The sequence below is a fragment of the Pseudorasbora parva genome, chromosome 5 (assembly GCF_024679245.1).
Source record: "Pseudorasbora parva isolate DD20220531a chromosome 5, ASM2467924v1, whole genome shotgun sequence".
NCBI lineage: Eukaryota > Metazoa > Chordata > Actinopteri > Cypriniformes > Gobionidae > Pseudorasbora > Pseudorasbora parva.
In genome coordinates this window covers 46,662,309-46,680,220 of record NC_090176.1, presented here as the reverse complement: position 1 = coordinate 46,680,220, position 17,912 = coordinate 46,662,309, and the positions used below count along the sequence as shown (strand labels likewise).

Below are 17,912 nucleotides of genomic sequence, written 5' to 3'. Positions count from 1 at the left end.
TCTAAAACCATTTTTTGTTTGTGAAGATTTAGAAAGGCTTCTCGGTAACCAGTATCACCGGTCTTCACTTATTTGCTCAACCCATATCATTTAACTTTAGCCCAGTAGTTGAAGACATCGAGAGAAAATAAAAGGTACAATATGTTACTTTTATCCCTCAAGAGGTTAAAACACAAACAGCAAGACTTTGCCGAAGAATCTTGTTTTGTTTGTGCTTTAGTTTAGTTCAGAATGAATATGACCCTTCACAATAATTGCTTTGTAATAAATTAACTCTGTTATATGGCAATTTATCTGTTAAATAATTCACCTTACTCACCTGTTGAGTAATAAAAATGCCATCTCCCGGTCGCTTCTCCAAATTTCAAATCGCTCTGTTGTCAACTTCTCCAAAAATCCAAGTCAAGCCATTGTTGAGTGTGGTTTTATTAAGAGATCTGTGTGTGGTGTTTTTTTAACGGTGATTCCTCGGAGGTTTGAGATTTGCCGTGATCCATGTCGATCTTTTTCACTCATTGTGACAACTAAGTCACTTGACTTCAAGCTGAGGCAACTGTTCTGTATTTACGGATATGACGAGAGAGACAGGCAGTGATGCAAATATGCAATTTCCCGCGAAAACTGCCAGGGCTAAATATAAACACTAATAATCGGCAAAACATGTTTTGGAAGAAGGATTTATGATGTATTAAAGTTACATAGTGTAAATAAATGTAATGTATACATTTATAATAAAAATAAAAAAACTACAAATAAATGCCTCTATACTGTAGATGCTGTAATATATATATATATATATATATATATATATATATATATATATATATATATATATATATATATATATAGGGGAAAAACCAAGAAATGTAGCCATATGTAACTCATTTATGTATGTATGTAAATATATATACACACACACATGCGTGTTGCACATAAAGAATCTGCACATTTCTTAAAAACAAACAAAAATTTATTAGATTTTTTTTCACAGCAGCATTAATTTTTTTTCCAGTTCGCCACATATGGGCTTTATTAAGATGAATACATTCATAATATTCATTTTTTTTTTTATGTCATTAATATACAAAATCACTTCAAATTTACTGCCCATGGACTTAGATGGGAAAGTAAATATGAAAAGCCCTCGACACGCTGATGTGACATCAGAGATCTCCAGCACGGGTCGAAGATATCACAGACTCATAATCATTTACATGCATATAAACTGAGCAATTTCAAGTATTATTTAAATATATAAAACAGAAGTTGTGTGTTTTCTGCTTCTATGATAATGTGTTAACAGCAGAATATGTTACTGCATCATATTTTCAGACTTTTGTGAGTCCCTTTCTCTGGATCACACAGTATTGGGAGTTTCATTTCTGTCATTATTTACTCGCCCTGACGTCATTAAACTTCACACAGCTCTTTATCATATATTCAATGGCAGTTTGCCTAACAAAGTTATTGTTTGAATTTAGAAAACTTGAAATATACATATGGACTAGATTTATGGTTGTTTTTGGAGCCTGACAACGATAACATCTTGAAGATGAGTAAATAATGACAGATTTTCATTTGTTGGATGAACTATTCCTTTAATAGCACTCAGTAGATCTGATATTTCAGACAAACTGTGGTGTTTTGCTCTTTCTCTTGAATCTGGCCGCTCCACAAATGAGGTATGTCAACATAAGGGATGGATATGCGTGGTGTTTTCTCTCCAGCGGCGAAACCCGCTTAAGAATAATCTGATCAAATGGCAAAGTCTCAGCTGGCTCTCAAAGCACTTTACTCAGTGTGTAAGTGTGTATGTGTGTGTGTGTGTGTGTGTGCGTGAGAATCTCCAGGAATAAGTAATAATCTATTTTAAAATAATGTCTGACCAGAGGATATTATCAAACAAAATCTTTTCAATTTACAAATGTACAAAATATTCATAACATTCTCCTTCAGCAGCATCAGTGCAAAGATATACAAATAAGAAGTCACAATAATAATAAAAAAGAATCATACAACATGAATTGGCATACAAAGTATCAGAAGGCAAAGTCTCTTTTCTGTAGGCTATACAAACATTTCACCTATTCTCATCTATACTTTTACATTTTTTTCCAAAAATAATCTTAAATTGATTTCTGTTGTATGCAGGCTGCATATAAAAATAGATTCTGTGCAAAGGGAGTGTTTCTTTGTATATTTTCCCGTGTGTGTGTTGGTCATATTTCACTGTCCTCTTTAACCAGGTTGGCCGTGTCTCTGAAGGTGTCCTCTGTTGGTGAATAGGCGCTGAGTTTCTCTCGCTTCTGGGGTTTGGGAGGAACGAAAGGAGACGGCTGTGATGAAGAGCTGGCGTCTACAGCTCCAGATGTCGGCTCGTCCTGCATCTGACACGTGGAAGAGCAAAGAACATGTCAGCTTTAACATTAGTATCAGTGATCACCTGCACATCATTCTCAGATTAACACCCATATTCTGCTTAAAACCAAAGTCCCCTAAGAGCAAATCAATCATTTCCTCTTTGTAACGCCTCTCGGGCAGCACCTTCAGTCGTGCAAGCGTAGCTCCCGTCTTCTCTGAATGGGGAAATATCAAATTCTTCGAAGCTGTTCAACAAGCGTATGATTAAATATCATGTTTGAAATCACCAATGAAATCTGACAACTGTCTCATAAATTTTGTTTCAAAACACTCAAAAAAATATATTTTTCAGGCTGGACAGCAACTTGAGCTTCTAACAGCAGCTGCAGTGACACTGACTTTTTCAGCCACACTTTCTCCCATTCATAGTGATATGAGTGCACTGTCTTTGTTAAAACTTTATTCTGTTCTCCTGCGAAATAATACACGGCATAAAATATTTAGGCCTAAATTTTAAAAAAATGATGTATGTATGCATGTGAATTGAATTTACGGATAAGAAACTATCAATTTCTGCACTCAAAAATACAGCATTCTTTATTATTAACTATTTGTTTTAAAATGATTATACTTTCAAAATGCATTTATTCAAATTGCTTAGAACCAGCATTTATCTGTCCATTGTAAAAACAGTTACATTTATTTAGATAAAAAGTATGAATATGGTTAAAATAAGGCTAGATGTGAAAGAAACAATATTAAATTAGTTAAAATGTTTTGAGATTGAAATTTAAGATAAAAGCACAACGAATTACAAAACGGGTTATGACAATATTACCATGTTCCTTTTTGAATAGTTATCTATTAAACAACTTCTTTCTCTTTTCTGAATTTCACCCATGTTCTAGAGTGTGTACTGTACTTGTTATATACTATACTAGTTATTGTGTATTATGAATATTACTGACTCCTATGACAAAATGCTTGTGATTTTCTTAAAGAGTCGTTTCCTTGACGGCTTGGCTGGCTGTTTTTTGTTTTACTCATTGTTTGGACATAACTGAATGACTAAATAGTCAGAATAGGACTAACTTTCAATATTAATGTGCGTATATGCCTGGTCAATATACATTAAACGTCCTGCTATAAAAGCAATTATATATTACATCTGAAGTTGTCTTTGTCTTGCTGCTCACCTCTGAATAAGTTGGGTTTTCAAATGTTGTGCTTGGCTTCAGTTTTCTTTTAAAGAAGCTCCATTTGGACTCCTGAATAATAAAATAAAAACATGTTCACATGATGGAGAAACAACAGAAAACTAAACATGAGTGGTGCTTGCCGTGTGTAACTGCACTGCTTCAGGTCAAAAAAGCTTACCCACACACCTCTATGATATTCTAAGAAGGGCATGGGTGTAGTTTCAGCATGATGTTAACACATTAGGTATATTACTAAAATGATGTCAGCTGCATGTTTTTAAAAAGTGTGCCACACAAGTCCTGAAAAGTGTAGCCAGAGTGTCTCGATCGCCTCCAGTTGGGGCACAGACAAACTAAACAATCAAACTAAAAAAAAAATGTCAAAGATGGTTTCTGTCATTTTAGGTAGTTTTTATCACTCTGATGCAGTGTTGGCTGTAACTAGTTACTAAGTAATTATTACTGTAATTTAATTACTTTTCCCTTGAAAAAGTAAAGTAAGGGATTACTCTTAGTTTTTGTGTAATTTAATTACAGTTACTTCACATGTCATTGAACTAAATACAGTGTATAGACTGTAAAACTATTATACATAATACAACAGTGGAATTAATATCAAAACTTCATTTTTTTCGATAAAATGCATGTTTTTAATCTATCCTTCTCACTTGTAAAACTTTGGTCAGTTAATAAGAATAATTGATGTAGTTTTATATTTTGTATTTGAATGAATTAAAAGACCTGTTTCATGTCCATCCTTGAATCCCTTAACTAGTCGAAAGTAATTAGAATAAGGAATTAAATACTTTTTGGACAGAGGAATTTTGTACAGTAATCTAATTACACTATTGAAGATGCAATCAGTAACTAGTAATTAATTTACTTTTTTAGAGTAAAAATACTGCTGTGATGTAAGTTCAAGTGTCTTTAAAGTCTTTAAATAAATTTGGTTTTAGTTGTTTTTTTATGCTATAAAACGTCATGTGACGTCATTGACAGCTTCTCTGAGCGATGTAGTCACTGAGGCACCAACGGATATTTTTCAGGAACTTCAGGAGGAGATTGGAGCTTTAACTTTAATTTCTACATTTCCATAACTGTTTATTATTTCACAAAAAGTTGTAAATTAGGCAGGAGTGTGGGCGGGACCTTGATATCCTGGCTCAATTTTGCACTCACTACTGCGCAGACTCTGGCTCCAAGATGTCAGCGCCATATTTGGACACTGGCGGCTTCATTTACTTCAAGAAGGTGTGTCGTCCATGGTTTTGTTACAGTCTATGGTTTTTAACATATTCTTAGCCAGTTTTAGCATGTAGCTAAGTGATGTTAACATAATTTAGCATTTTGTCAGCATGACGCTAACACACTCTGACTTTTATCATGTTTATCATGTTTTAATAATTAGTTCAGATTTTTTGCATGTTTGAACACTAATCGATATTAGCATGTAGCTATTCACTGCTAGCATTCGCAGTGGAAAAAATGGGACAACGTAGGACAAGTGATCAGATGTCCTAACCTGAGTGGTATTTTGCTCTGCAGGTACGCTCTTCACTTCCACTGCCTGGTCATGAGTGTGGTAGGTAGGGTTTGAGAAGTTATTCTCCACCTGGTCACCACTGATGTTCACAGTGACCTGTATGAAGCACAGAAACACAAAACTAAAGACCCTGCTCAGATTTCAAATGTTCGATTTGAAGGCTTTTGAGCAGTAAATATACCTGTGTAGCATGTATTACTGCTGGATCGCTGGATGGGCCGGCTCCAGTTGAGTACAGAGGATTCTCAAATGTGATTGGCTGCCTCCCAGAGTCTGCAAAATTCTCATCCTAAAAATAAAAAAAACAGACATTTCAGATCAGACACAAAGAACATTTCTTCGATAAATATCCTTAGTAGTTGTTATTTTTCTAATGCTCTGACCAAGCGGCAACCTCCCGCAATCTCTCTTGATGCCAAAACGGAAGTAATGTAAGCTGCAATTCCTTAACTGGCCACTAGGCCACTAGCCAGGCTCCAGAAGGGAGCAGAATCTCATTGAGCCCCATGTTAAAATTCTCAACTTTACAGCAGAAAAAAAACATGTTTACAGCCTGGTGCAAATTGTGGTTTTTGCCTATACGGCTAATTTTGATCTTCATGACAACTGTGAGGGGGGTGCATTTTTTTATAACTCAGTCGTTTACGTTATAGAAAGCCTTAAAGTTCTGCATAATTAAGGGCGTGTGGTTACAAGTGGATAGCCATTTATCTGCCGTCTATAGTCATTGCGTCACCTCAGCTCCGCACACATCCCGCCTTTTTGCCGATTTTCTGTTATCCAGGAGTGACACGCGATGACTCGCTCACAAGATGGCGACCCCCAGTTCGACTCTACTTTAAGCTTCAGAACGGTTTATCGGAATCCTATGGGTGACGTCACGGACACTACGTCCATACTTTTTTACAGTCTATGGCTCTGACCCACAGCTAAACCGATACCATCAGGGTGAATTAAATCTTAACTTAAATCTCAGATTATCAGCAGATAACCATGTCTGCTTGGCACTAACAAAAGTTGTTTGCTGTTCAAAAGTTTGGGGTCAGTAAGATGGTTTTTAAACAAGTGTCTTATGCTCACCAGGATTGTTGGATAAAAGCAAGAATTAACAACATTTATTTAATATAGAAATCTTTTGTATCTTTATAAATTGTCACTTTTGATCAATTTAATGCATCCTTGCTGAATTACTTTTCATTATTAATTATTATTATTATTAATTCCTTTAAAAAAAACATATTACTGACCTTAAACATTTAAGCAGAAGTGTAAGAGTTAGGTATGTAATTAATATAGTCTCATTTGAAAAACGTATTTTATTCATTAAAACTCTTGGAATAGTTTGTGCAACTCTTGGAATAGTTTGTGTTATTGAATATGGCAATGATAACGAATTTGGTCTTGGCGTACTAGAAGCCTGATTTACTAACATTTACTACTTTTGGTGTTAAAAACGACTGTCAGTATTTACTAAAGACACGCATTGAGAAATTATCATGGAAAAGGCGTGGACAGGGTTATTTTTGCAGCTGACATTATTGCATATACATAGTCGATTACTGGTTTAGTCCATTATTTACCACCCAAAAAAATAACATCTTAAACCAGAAGCTAATTTGCACTGCTCTTGCGCTGGCAGATTGAGTTGGTCATTATGGAAATGATCCGGCTGAGTCTGTGTTCTTTAAATATGCTCCTGCTGCATAAATAGATATACATAAATCCCATAGCAGATCTAAGCAGGTGGAGATGGGGAGATGGAAGGTTTCAGAGGAAATCTGATAGCATGCTGCATGACTAGCATACATTTACATTTAATCATTTAGCAGACGCTTTTATCCTAAGAGACTTACAAAAAGGGGAGAGCAATAGAAGCAACGAAACAAACAAGGCCAACAACCTGTAAGAGCTGTAAGAATTCTCAGTTAATCGAGCACAGTACACAATCATTTTTTTTTTTTTAGACAAACAAGGAAAATTTAATTGGATAGTTAAGTGCTATTCTTTATTGGTCAGGTGCAAGTGGAAAAGATGTGTCTTAAGATGTTTTTTTTTTTAAATGGCTACAGACTCGGCAGCACGAATTGAGATCGGCAGGTCATTCCACCAGGTTTGAACGGTCCAGGAAAATGTCAGTGAGAGCGATTTCATGCCTCTTTGGGATGGAACCACGAGGCGCCGTTCACTCGCAGAACGCAAGCATCTGGAGGGTGTGTAAGTCTGAACAAGCGAGTCTAGGTATAGTATTGGTGCAGAGCCATTGGTTGCTTTGTAGGCAAGAACCAGTGCCTTGAATTTGATGTGAGCAGCCATTGGCAACCAGTGCAGCTTACGTATTGAACCACACCATTTAAATGTTGAGCAAGCTATCTCCAGTCTGCGCCCTGTAGCCTGTCATGATTGAACTAGATATATCAGTCCACCACTACTTTAACAGGATCTTAAATACCCAAGAGCTTTTCATTGTGTGTCCCATGAGAAACTAGTGCACTTAGAAGTCCTGGAAATCATGCAACATTAACACTAGGGTTAAAAGGTCGAACAGGGATTTTATGCCTCATAAGCCGTGTTTCACCCAGCGGGAACTTGTCCTAGGAACTAGGGACTTTGGGGTCAAATGCAAAATTTGTGGTGGTAAGAGTTATTTGATCTTCGAATCAACAGTGGAGTTTAAAAAATACGTCCGATGGACCAATGATGAGGTTCAGGCTTTATTAAGTTTATTAAGTAAATTGAGTGGGAACTGAAAAGTGCAGTCCTCTGTCACCGGACTAATCTTTGCAGTACTTTAGACTGCGATTGACACGCAGACAGCAGCAGGTCTGAGGGAAAAATAGTTTAAAAATGTGCTGAGTGCACTTAACAGTTCAGGAGACACAAGTTACTGTTAAAAAGGCCACATTTACCAGCTGCATGGCCCTGTCGATGAACGACACCCCCAGAGTCTGAGGCTCCAGGTCCATCGTGACATTGTCCCCCGAATGAAACGACACTCCATTTCCCGTGTCCCCCGACTTCACCAGGCTGCTCAGACTAAGAAAATAAGAAGTGGAGAACAAATTGGTATATGATATCTGAATCTGGAATAATAATTATAAATGAACACACTGAAGAATATTTAAACATTCGCATTTATATGCATCAATATAACAATACATATTAATAATAAACTAATATTTACTGACACAAGATTGCTATTTTAAATAAATGCTATTCTTTTGAACTTTCTATTCATCAAAGAATCACACAAAAAAAAAATCCACAAATTTCCACAAACAAAATGTTTTCGAAATCGATAATAATCAGAAATGTTTTTTTGAGCAGCAAATCAGCGTATTAGAATGATTTCTGAAGAATCATGTGACACTGAAGACTGGAGTAGTGATATACTAATTATTCAAATAGAAAACAATTTGTAATAATATATCACAATATTACAGTTTTTACTGTATTTGTAGCTCAAATAAAGGCACTTGGAGAGTTTTCAACTCTCAAAAATAATTCACAATAGATGTACTGTTCACACATCCACTAAAAGCACCTCGAGAGCAGTTTGTTAAAGTCAAGTCATGTTTTAAAGTGTTTCAATACGTCTGGGCACTACTGTAAGTATCTGAGCAGTGTCTTTGGTATGGTTGTGTGGTACCTGGGTAGTTTAGGCATTGAAGGGATGAGAGAGCCGGTGCGCTTGTAGTTGAGGAAAATTCCCACAAGCAGAGCTCCAGTAATCAGAATAATAACCACTGCTAACAGGACGGTCACAGCTACAAATACACACAATATGGAAGATATATTAGTGCAGTCTCATTACACCTTAACTGAAATGAACGTTTTTAATATGTGATGATGTTGCTTTTAACTTTTCTTATTCCCAGTAAAGGTTTACTGTGAGTAAAGGTGTTCACTCAACACTTACGAATAACTTTACACTTACACATAACTAATTATCAAGTAACAGTTTGCTTACCTGTCCCTGCAGGAACACCTCTAGACTTCCCCATCTCACAGTAACTACCAGAGTAGCCGTACGGACACCTGTGGAGAAAAGACACGGACCCGTTAGAGACACTCCACAGTTCATTTCAAATCACTTTGGAAAAATGACTTCTCTTTCTACTTTTAGAGACTTACTGCATTTCACCAGTTTCATTCTAAAAAAGGAATTAAAATAATTATTTTCCTAGTCCATGTCCTTAAAGGTGCTATGGCATTTTTTATCATGTATTATTTTTTTACCTTGTGCACATTTGTAATGTTAATACATTTTTCCAGAAACAATGTAGAATTTCTAGAATGTGTTCAAATGCAAAATATGTTGCAAATGCTCAGAATGAATCATTTTAGCAGCTTAGTTTCAACAAATTGTCTTTTATTTAAATTTTATTTAGTCATTTAAAAAAATATATTTAAATTAATTAAATTATATTTTTTCATATTAAATATTGCAACAGTCATTCAACACAGAATATAGAGGTTTGAGTGACAAATTATATTTATAAATGAAAACATATTTAAAGAAAAAAGACCCTGAAAAAGCAGATTTTTTTACTGTATATAAATAAATATATATTAATATTGAAATATTACAGTATATTTATTGAAAATCTTTATTTCTGATCAAATAAATACTGTATATCCTTGGTGAACAGAAGATACTGCTTTCAAAAACTACAAAAGAATACATAATGTATGCTTATATTTATATATGCATGCATATATGCATAATATATGCTGTGATGATCTTGGCTAGCGGTCACACTCACTTGCACTTCGGCAGGCCTCCCTCATCAGTGTAGCATGTTCCTCCGTTCATGCATCTGCATGCAAGCGGCATGGACACCTCTGCCTCAATGGCTGCAGGTGCGAGGGCCAGGCATGACATAATGTAACACAGCCACAATGTATCACATCACAACAAATCAAACACACACACACCAAACAGCTTTTCAAAACTTCACATGGCAATAATGAAATCGTGCATTATTAGATGCAGCACATGCATGTATGCTATGAAATGGATTGATGGGACATGATGTGGCCAAACAAATAGCAGCGGGCATCTCTGCATCAGCATCTCTTACCGGCATCACATTCATTCTTGTTGAAAGTGAGGAGCGTGGATCCCTGTGGACAGGCACATGTGTATCCATCCGGCCGCAGCAAACACAGATGACTGCAGGCGTCCTGACACGGGTTGAGTACTGCAAGAGAACGTCAACAAGGAGTTATACCTTTACAAGAATTGGACAGGAAAATTCACCCACCAGTCACTGCACCAGTATTTTGAATACAATTAATGAAAAGGAATTGAAGGATTGGTGCTTTTATTTAGCTTAATTCACCTGAGATGTGATAAATATCATAAAAGATAAAAAGAAAGGCACTAAAAGCCAGAATTAAGGTTTGTAACTATCAGTTAGTATTAGGTTTAAAATTTAAATCAGGCAATAATTAATTTGTCCTTTATCATAATATACCATCAAAATTCATAAAAAAGAAAATAATAAGCTAAATGAGTACCTTTCATTCACTGATTTATGTAAATATAGGTTTTATCACATGATTTATAATGTAGAAATGAATGTTAATATTCAGAAAAAAAAACAACTAAAGAGTGATATACCATTTAATGTAAGTCAACAAACAGACCAAGTCAGATGCCATTTTATTATCTAGGAACCCTCTTTTAGTATTGTATTTAAATGTAAGATACATTTAAGGTCAAGGGGGGCATAAATGATGCTCCTAAGTCATTCTGAATAAACACATAACCATCATATATTTAGAAAGCCAACACTTGAGAGTTCACAGTTATTAATATGGATATATATAACCTGAAAAAAACTAAATAAAAATATTAACAATGTGGTTGTCGTCTTTTTCTTTCAGCTGTTCCCTTTAGGGGTCACCACAGCGAATCATCTGCCTCTAGTCCTATCCTCTGTATCCTCTTCTCTCAGATTGACTATCTTCATGTCCTCCTTCAGTACATTCATAAACCTCCTCTTTGGTCTTCCTCTTGACCTCCTGCCTGGCAGCTCTAACCTCAGCATCCTTTTACCGATATATTCACTCTCCCTCCTCTGAACATGTCCAAACCATCTCAACCTGGCCTCTCTAGCTTTGTCTCCAAAACATCTCACATATGCTGTCCCTCTAATGAACTCATTCCTGATCCTATCCATCCTCGTCACTCCCAAAGAGAACCTCAACATCTTCAGATCTGCTACCTCTAGCTCTTCCTCCTGTCTTTTCCTCAAACCATACAACATCGCTGGTCTCACTGCTGTCCTGTACACCTTTCCTTTCATTCTTGCTGGTACTCTTTTATCACACAACAGCCCTGACACTTTTCTCCACCCATTCCAACCTGCCTGCACACGCTTCTTCACCTCTTTTCCACACTCCTCATTTCTCTGGACTGTTGACCCTAAGTACTTAAAATCCTGCACCTTCTTTACATCTTCTCCCTGTAACCTCAATGTTCCTTTTGGTTCGCTCTCATTCACACACATGTATTCTGTCTTGCTGCAGCTAACCTTCAAGTTGTAGTGTAGAAATTTAGAAATACAACGAACTTGAAGACAGAAGTGTGGTCATGCTTCATTTCAAATCTGAGGATGTTATCTTTAAAAATCTGAATTTTATGAAACAATTTTAAGACCATATTTTGGTGTGTTTTTAGAGAAGGCTAATACAAGAATTATTGCCCCCTGTAAGCTCCCTTGCACTCTATTGTCTATGTCTGGTGTGTTGAACTGCCCCCTTCATGTTTCTATTTTTATCACTCGACAAACCTTTCACACCTCGCATTACATAGCTTTTCCATCCATATAAATTTGATTGCAATATGTAAATTAATGAAATACTTTCTTAATGTCTCACCTGAGTGGTTGTGTCTGTGCTGTTGGTAGATGCGTACTTGAGTTAGCCAGGGGTTTATGGTCAACACCTTCACCTTGTCTCCTTTCCCAAACTTATCTTTTTTCCACACTTCTCCCTTTTCTTTAGTTGTCCAGTACACATGCCCCTCGAACACATCCAGGCTGTAGGGATGCCCGATGTCTGCAACGACAACAAACGTGAGAACGGCAGCCAGTCAGAAGTTTAAGATGTTCCCGGTCTTTATGCTCCAGTGTCTCACCTCCTGATATGATCATTTGCCGGTCTGTTCCATCCACTTTCATGGACTCGATGATGTTCTCTTTTGAGTCACACCAGTAGATACGGTTTTCGTTGAGGTAGTCCAAAGCTAAACCAGTAGGCCAGCCCAGATCTTCTTCTAACAGCACCTCTCTGTGCTGCCCATCCATCCATGCCGCCTCAATCTTGGGCTTTCTGCCCCAGTCAGTCCAGAACATCTTACTATAGTACATACAAGCACAAAATTATGCTCATTAATGACAACAACAGCACAAAATGAGTTCTGAAGAATCATGTTACACTCTTAAAAATGCAGGTGCCAAAAGGGGGTTTCTGCAGCGATGCCACAGTAGAAGAACCATTGTGGGTACCTCAAAGAATCTTTCAATGAACAATTCTTAAAAGAAAAATGTTTTCTTAGTGTGAAGAATTTTTTTTTTTAAATTGGAAAAATTTTTCCACTATAAAGAATGGAAAGATTACAGGGATTTCAAGGCAGATTCACACTGAACTGGCAGAAGGCAACAGATACTTTGTCAGGCTTTTGTTGAATCAGTTTGTTACCCCTGTCGGTGTCTGCTGGAGATAGTTCAGTGCTGAATTGGCACTTATCAGGTCGTGGAATGTCTTAAAAGTCATGTACTGTAATCTTGTGAATGTCCAATTTGGTCGGTGTGGTGTGAATTTGCCCATCAATGCCAATAAAGAACCTTTATTTTTAAGAGTGATGATCAATACTGAGAACCGATCTGACAATTTTATAGAAAAGAATCAGTAAAAAATCTCACAAATCTCTATATAAGCTCCACAAAAGAGCAATATCTAGTCAAAAATAACTTGAAAAATGTCTTCAATATAACTTAAAAGATATTTGTGTAGAAATATCTGGCAATTTTAAAATGGAAATTAAACCATTTTAAAATTGCCAGATATTTCTACATTGCAAAAAAAAAATCCTCAGTATTTTTGTCTTGTTTTCCTGTATAAATATCTAACAATTCTTAAATCAAGATACATTTACTTGAGATGCAGACATAAAGATAAAAAGATAAAAGATAAAAAGTCTTGTTTTCTTCACAAAAAAATAATAATAAATTTAATAATGTATGCTTTATTCATACTTTAACATAATATGCAGATACTTGAAGCCATCCTTGAACAGAAAGTCCAAAACGGACTCAATGGCATAATAATTCCCAGAAATACCTTATATGGACAAAGACTTCCAGCTATCGACAAAGCTGAATAAAAAGCAGAAACGTTTTGTCTTATGAAATGTGAAGATAATAAACACACGATTGCAACAATATATGGATTATGTGCGTTTTAATGCAGTGCTAATTGACAGCCTTTAGCCTTTATTACAGTATAGAAACTATATAAAAAATATATTCTGTGAAAAAGGCCTCATTAAGCTGTTATAGAGTGTCTTTAAAGCTACACTGTGTAACTTCTTTAGTTTATTCTTAGCTAAAAACACTTCGTTTTTCAAAAATATATGTGCTCATTAATGTATATTTACTTCTTTCAAGTAATAAAGTATTCTTGTAAGTTTATAATATGCCATTGAAAATACATATACGGGTGAGGGGTTCAAATGCCGGTCGCCATGTTGCTCCACCATCTTAAAAAAGTACATTAGCCAAAGAGGGACATATCTATAAATTCAAGTTTCGCCTTTCGATTTTTAACACTCGATGGCACAGTGTCGAATGTGAAGAGGGAGATTGCCACGTTAATCTTGGACTGAATCGGCCACCGTAGGAGTTAAAACGAAATCAGAATTGAGAGGAACAGAAACTAATATTCACTGGATGGTCATATACCTTTACACCGCTAGATGGGGGAAAATATCACACAGTGTAGCTTTAAAAAAACACATGGTATTACATTTGAAAGCCATCGAAAGCAAGAAATAAGACAAAAATAAAACCTGTCAATTAGACATAATAAATTACACTTGACTTTTCTGTCCCTCAGTCTTCTGAAATTATAACTACACCCCTAACATTGTCAGATATTTGTTCTTTTTTAAATCATCAACTCAATTAATTTTAAGTCTTTCAGAAAGACTTTGCATCGCAATGTCATTTCGCATCTCAAGTAAATGTATCTATTTAGGAATGTTAATATATTTGTACTGGAAAATAAGACACAAATACTTAGTAATAATATTTTTTTGCAGTGCAGGATTTTTATGACCATGCATCCCTAAAGACTGCCACTGAATTTTTTAATCTCAAATGAGCAGCTACATGTTCATGTTCTTACCCTAGACCAGGGTTGACCACAATAGCAGCCGGCTGATCAAGATCGTTGTGAATTAACCATTTTCTGTAACGTCCATCCAATTTAGCCACTTCAATTCTATTAGTCCCAGCATCCGTCCAGTAAATATGGCTATAAAATGGGAAAGACAAAGCACATAGCAGATAGATATTTATTGCTCTGGAACTTTTTGTGTCAGACCTCAAGTAAAGTGCAGTTCAGAAAAGAAGTGCACAAACCCTCCAATCCAGTCCACAGCGATGCCATCAGGGCTGGAGATGTATCTCAAGTTCAGGTCCACCTCCTTAACAGGATTATTTCCATTGTCATCAAACGTGGTCATATATGCCCTCTTGATTGAGCCGAACTCAGAGCCTCGTCCCAACACTGTCCAGTACACTATACCTAAAAATAATAATCAAAAATTCAGAATTTTGCTTCAGTTTGCATTCATTAACCTGATTATAGAAACTAGAAGATAATACAGTGCAAGAGTAATCATGTTTTCAGAAACATTGGATGGCATGGATTTCAAAACCTTCTTTAATAAAGAATTCACAAACAAATCAGCTCCAGTATGATTTGCACAATTACAATCCTTAAGTAGAAGAAAATAGAATTCAAAAATCAGAAGAAACAAAACAAAAAGTGTATTCCTATACTATAAATAATTGTATTTTTGCTTTATTGAGCTGGAAATTGTGCTGCATCTGCATCAAAACATATATGATATCGAGCGGGATATCCCGTGAATAGTGTCTTACTGAGACCGAGGCCTTCTGGGTCCCACAGGTAGTCCAGTGCCTGAATGTGCTCTGCATTATCCACATAATCAGAGTACTGTGCAGATGAGAGATTAAAGCGACGGATGCGCACATTATCAGGCAATAACAACACGGGAGGGTTTCCTGAGAAAAAAGAAACGGAAGAAACAACAGGACAGTGAGAATGATGCCGACACAGCTTGAATGGTGACTAGTGTATGCAGCTATTTGTGCTATAAACCAGTTTGTTTATGATTATGATAATTAATTAAAGAGTATGATAGCAAATACCAGTCACATACTGTATTTGTACAGCTAAAATAACTGGATGCGAATGACACTGGAAGCCAGACACATTTGATTGCCGCACCCACAACTGACCATTTTGCCTGCAAGACGTAGCTAAAAACTACAATCTACCTTACGAAACGGCTTTTGCATCAAGAACGCACCTATGTTACCGTAAAATGCTGCTATATAGGCAGCTCATTATGTATTACAAAAATTCATAGAATGCTACAAATGGCAAATGTGAAGGATGCAGATATCCAAGGAACATAGAAAGAGCACCTGACAGAAAAGCACCTCTCTATGGTGTCTAGAATGTTTTTTTACCTTCTAGACACCATAGAAGGTTTAAAAAAAAAAAAAAAAGCGTATCAATACTTCCAAAGAGAAATAATAAAACTGCAGGCCTCACCCTCAGCAGCACATTCGACTCCTGGCTGCTCTCCCACTGATCGAAAGCCTTCAGCGCAGAAACACTCGTAACTGCCCTTAGTGTTCTTACACAGCTGCGGGCACATCCCATAAATCTCACACTCGTTCACATCTGCAGATAGAAAGACAACACTTCAGAAAAAAAAATAACTGAAATAAAATAGCCCAATACAATATCTACGACACATTTCTCAATACATGGGCTAATTTTTCAAGACCCTTCACACAGATCTCCTAACAAACTTTCAACAGTTAATTTCACATTCATAATGCACTACAACTACCAAAACACAATGGGCCCTATTTTAACGATCTGAAACGCAAGTGTCAAAGCGCGAAGAGCAAGTAACTTTGTGGGCGGGTCTCGGCGCTTTTGCTATTTTCCTGGCGGGATAAATGGCTCTTGCGTCCGGCGAAAATCTAAAATGGGTTGCTCTGAAGTAGCTTCATTATTCATAGGTGTGGTTTGGGCGTAACGTGAATAAACCAATCAGAGCGGCATCCAACATTCCCTTTAAAAGCAGGTGCGCAAGTTCCATTATGGATTGCTATTATTATGGCGTATTTACCAGGCGCACGCCAGGAGCGGTTCACAGCCGAGGAGACTGATGTTCTTGTAAGAGCAGCCCCTTACGAAACAAAAATATATTGCAGTATATTGGAAAATTTCATGCAATACATTAGGCAATATATTCACATATATGGGAATTAATATTTATATTTTTCAATATATTGCAATATATTGAAAGCGGCAATCATTTGTATATTTTGCAATATATTACATGAACATATAATATATTTTATAATACCATCAATATATTATTCCATATATTTACAATATATTAAAATATATTTCAAGTAATATATTGTTAAATATATTTTCCTTTTGTAAGGGAGTGAAAGACAGAGAAGTTGTGTTGTATGGGGATGGGAGAAACCCACCCAAAATAGCGTCGGTTAAACAGTTTTTTTAGATTTTCAGTCGATTTTTTTTCCTGGTTCTTGACGGACAAACCAATTTGTCAGATGTCCTTATATACATATATGTCTTGCCACTATTGGGCAAACAGGTCTGATCCTTAATTACTACAATTAGCCTGAATAATTTGTAAGCTAGATTTATGCCTATTTTTTCACATCTTCGTGGCACACCACAATGTGTTAATATTTTTTTATTCAGCAGCCCACCAGCCCCCAAGAAGATTAAGAAGAGCCTCTTGCAAGCAGCACAATCCTGGGAGATGAGGGTGGACCTGGGAAGGAAACTAGTCTTCCCCCAGGTTGTGCAAACACAGTTGAGGCCAGACATGGTCTTATGGTCGGAGGAGGCAAGGAAGCTAATCTTGATTGAACTGACGGTTCCATGGGAAGACGGGTGCGAGGAGGCCTACGAGCGGAAAGCCACCAAGTATCAGGACCTCGTTGAGCAGTGTAGGGCCAAAGGGTGGCAGACCTGGCTATTCCCGGTTGAGGTCGGGTGTAGGGGTTTCCCGGCACAGTCTGTGTGGAAAACACTCACAGCTCTGGGTTTGGCAGGTAGGGAAAGGAAGGTAGCTGTTCGTAGGTTGGGTGAGGCAGCAGAAAGAGCGTCTTGCTGGCTCTGGAGTAGGAGGGAGGAGTTGAGCTGGGGGCCAGGAGGAGGTGGGCAGTGACTGGCCACCACTGCCGACCCGCCAACTGGAGGGTGTTGTGGTTCAGGGTCGAAACATCCCGTGAAAGTTGGACGCCACCTGACGACATCTTCTCCTGGCTGAAAGCTACTGCCATGTACTACAGTCAGTGACTGAATTAGATAGCATCAGTTAGATGTATCCAATAGTATTTCCCCTGGGACACCAGTGACTTCCAGGAAAGGCTGGATGGCAACCAAGGAAGATTGGTGACGCTGGAAAGACAGATGACCTCCAGGAAAGA

General features: G+C 36.9%; 2 protein-coding genes across 4 annotated transcripts in view; both read right to left on the bottom strand.

The window, feature by feature from the left end:
- The window catches only part of abcb11a (ATP-binding cassette, sub-family B (MDR/TAP), member 11a), a 92,928-nt gene extending 92,244 nt beyond the window's left edge, over nt 1-684 (bottom strand). Inside the window, exon 1 of the mRNA XM_067444523.1 lies at nt 320-684. The gene's annotated coding sequence lies outside the window, so the exon portion shown is untranslated. The remainder of the gene's footprint in view (nt 1-319) is intronic.
- Nucleotides 685-969: 285 nt separating this feature from the next.
- The window catches only part of lrp2a (low density lipoprotein receptor-related protein 2a), a 117,408-nt gene continuing 100,465 nt past the window's right edge, over nt 970-17,912 (bottom strand). For 2 of the 3 annotated variants that reach the window (XM_067444520.1, XM_067444521.1), the window contains 15 exons: nt 15,979-16,110; nt 15,279-15,422; nt 14,754-14,919; nt 14,518-14,646; nt 12,248-12,468; nt 11,989-12,168; nt 10,185-10,304; nt 9,867-9,957; nt 9,071-9,138; nt 8,750-8,867; nt 8,010-8,136; nt 5,285-5,392; nt 5,083-5,199; nt 3,558-3,629; nt 970-2,387 (listed from right to left, as the gene is read on the bottom strand). In XM_067444520.1, the coding sequence (XP_067300621.1) occupies nt 2,220-2,387; nt 3,558-3,629; nt 5,083-5,199; nt 5,285-5,392; nt 8,010-8,136; nt 8,750-8,867; nt 9,071-9,138; nt 9,867-9,957; nt 10,185-10,304; nt 11,989-12,168; nt 12,248-12,468; nt 14,518-14,646; nt 14,754-14,919; nt 15,279-15,422; nt 15,979-16,110 (1,961 nt within the window). In that variant the 3' untranslated portion in view covers nt 970-2,219. Of the gene's footprint in view, nt 2,388-3,557; nt 3,630-5,082; nt 5,200-5,284; nt 5,393-8,009; nt 8,137-8,749; nt 8,868-9,070; nt 9,139-9,866; nt 9,958-10,184; nt 10,305-11,988; nt 12,169-12,247; nt 12,469-14,517; nt 14,647-14,753; nt 14,920-15,278; nt 15,423-15,978; nt 16,111-17,912 lie in introns of those variants that run through there. The other variant, XR_010905082.1, reaches the window with a different exon arrangement.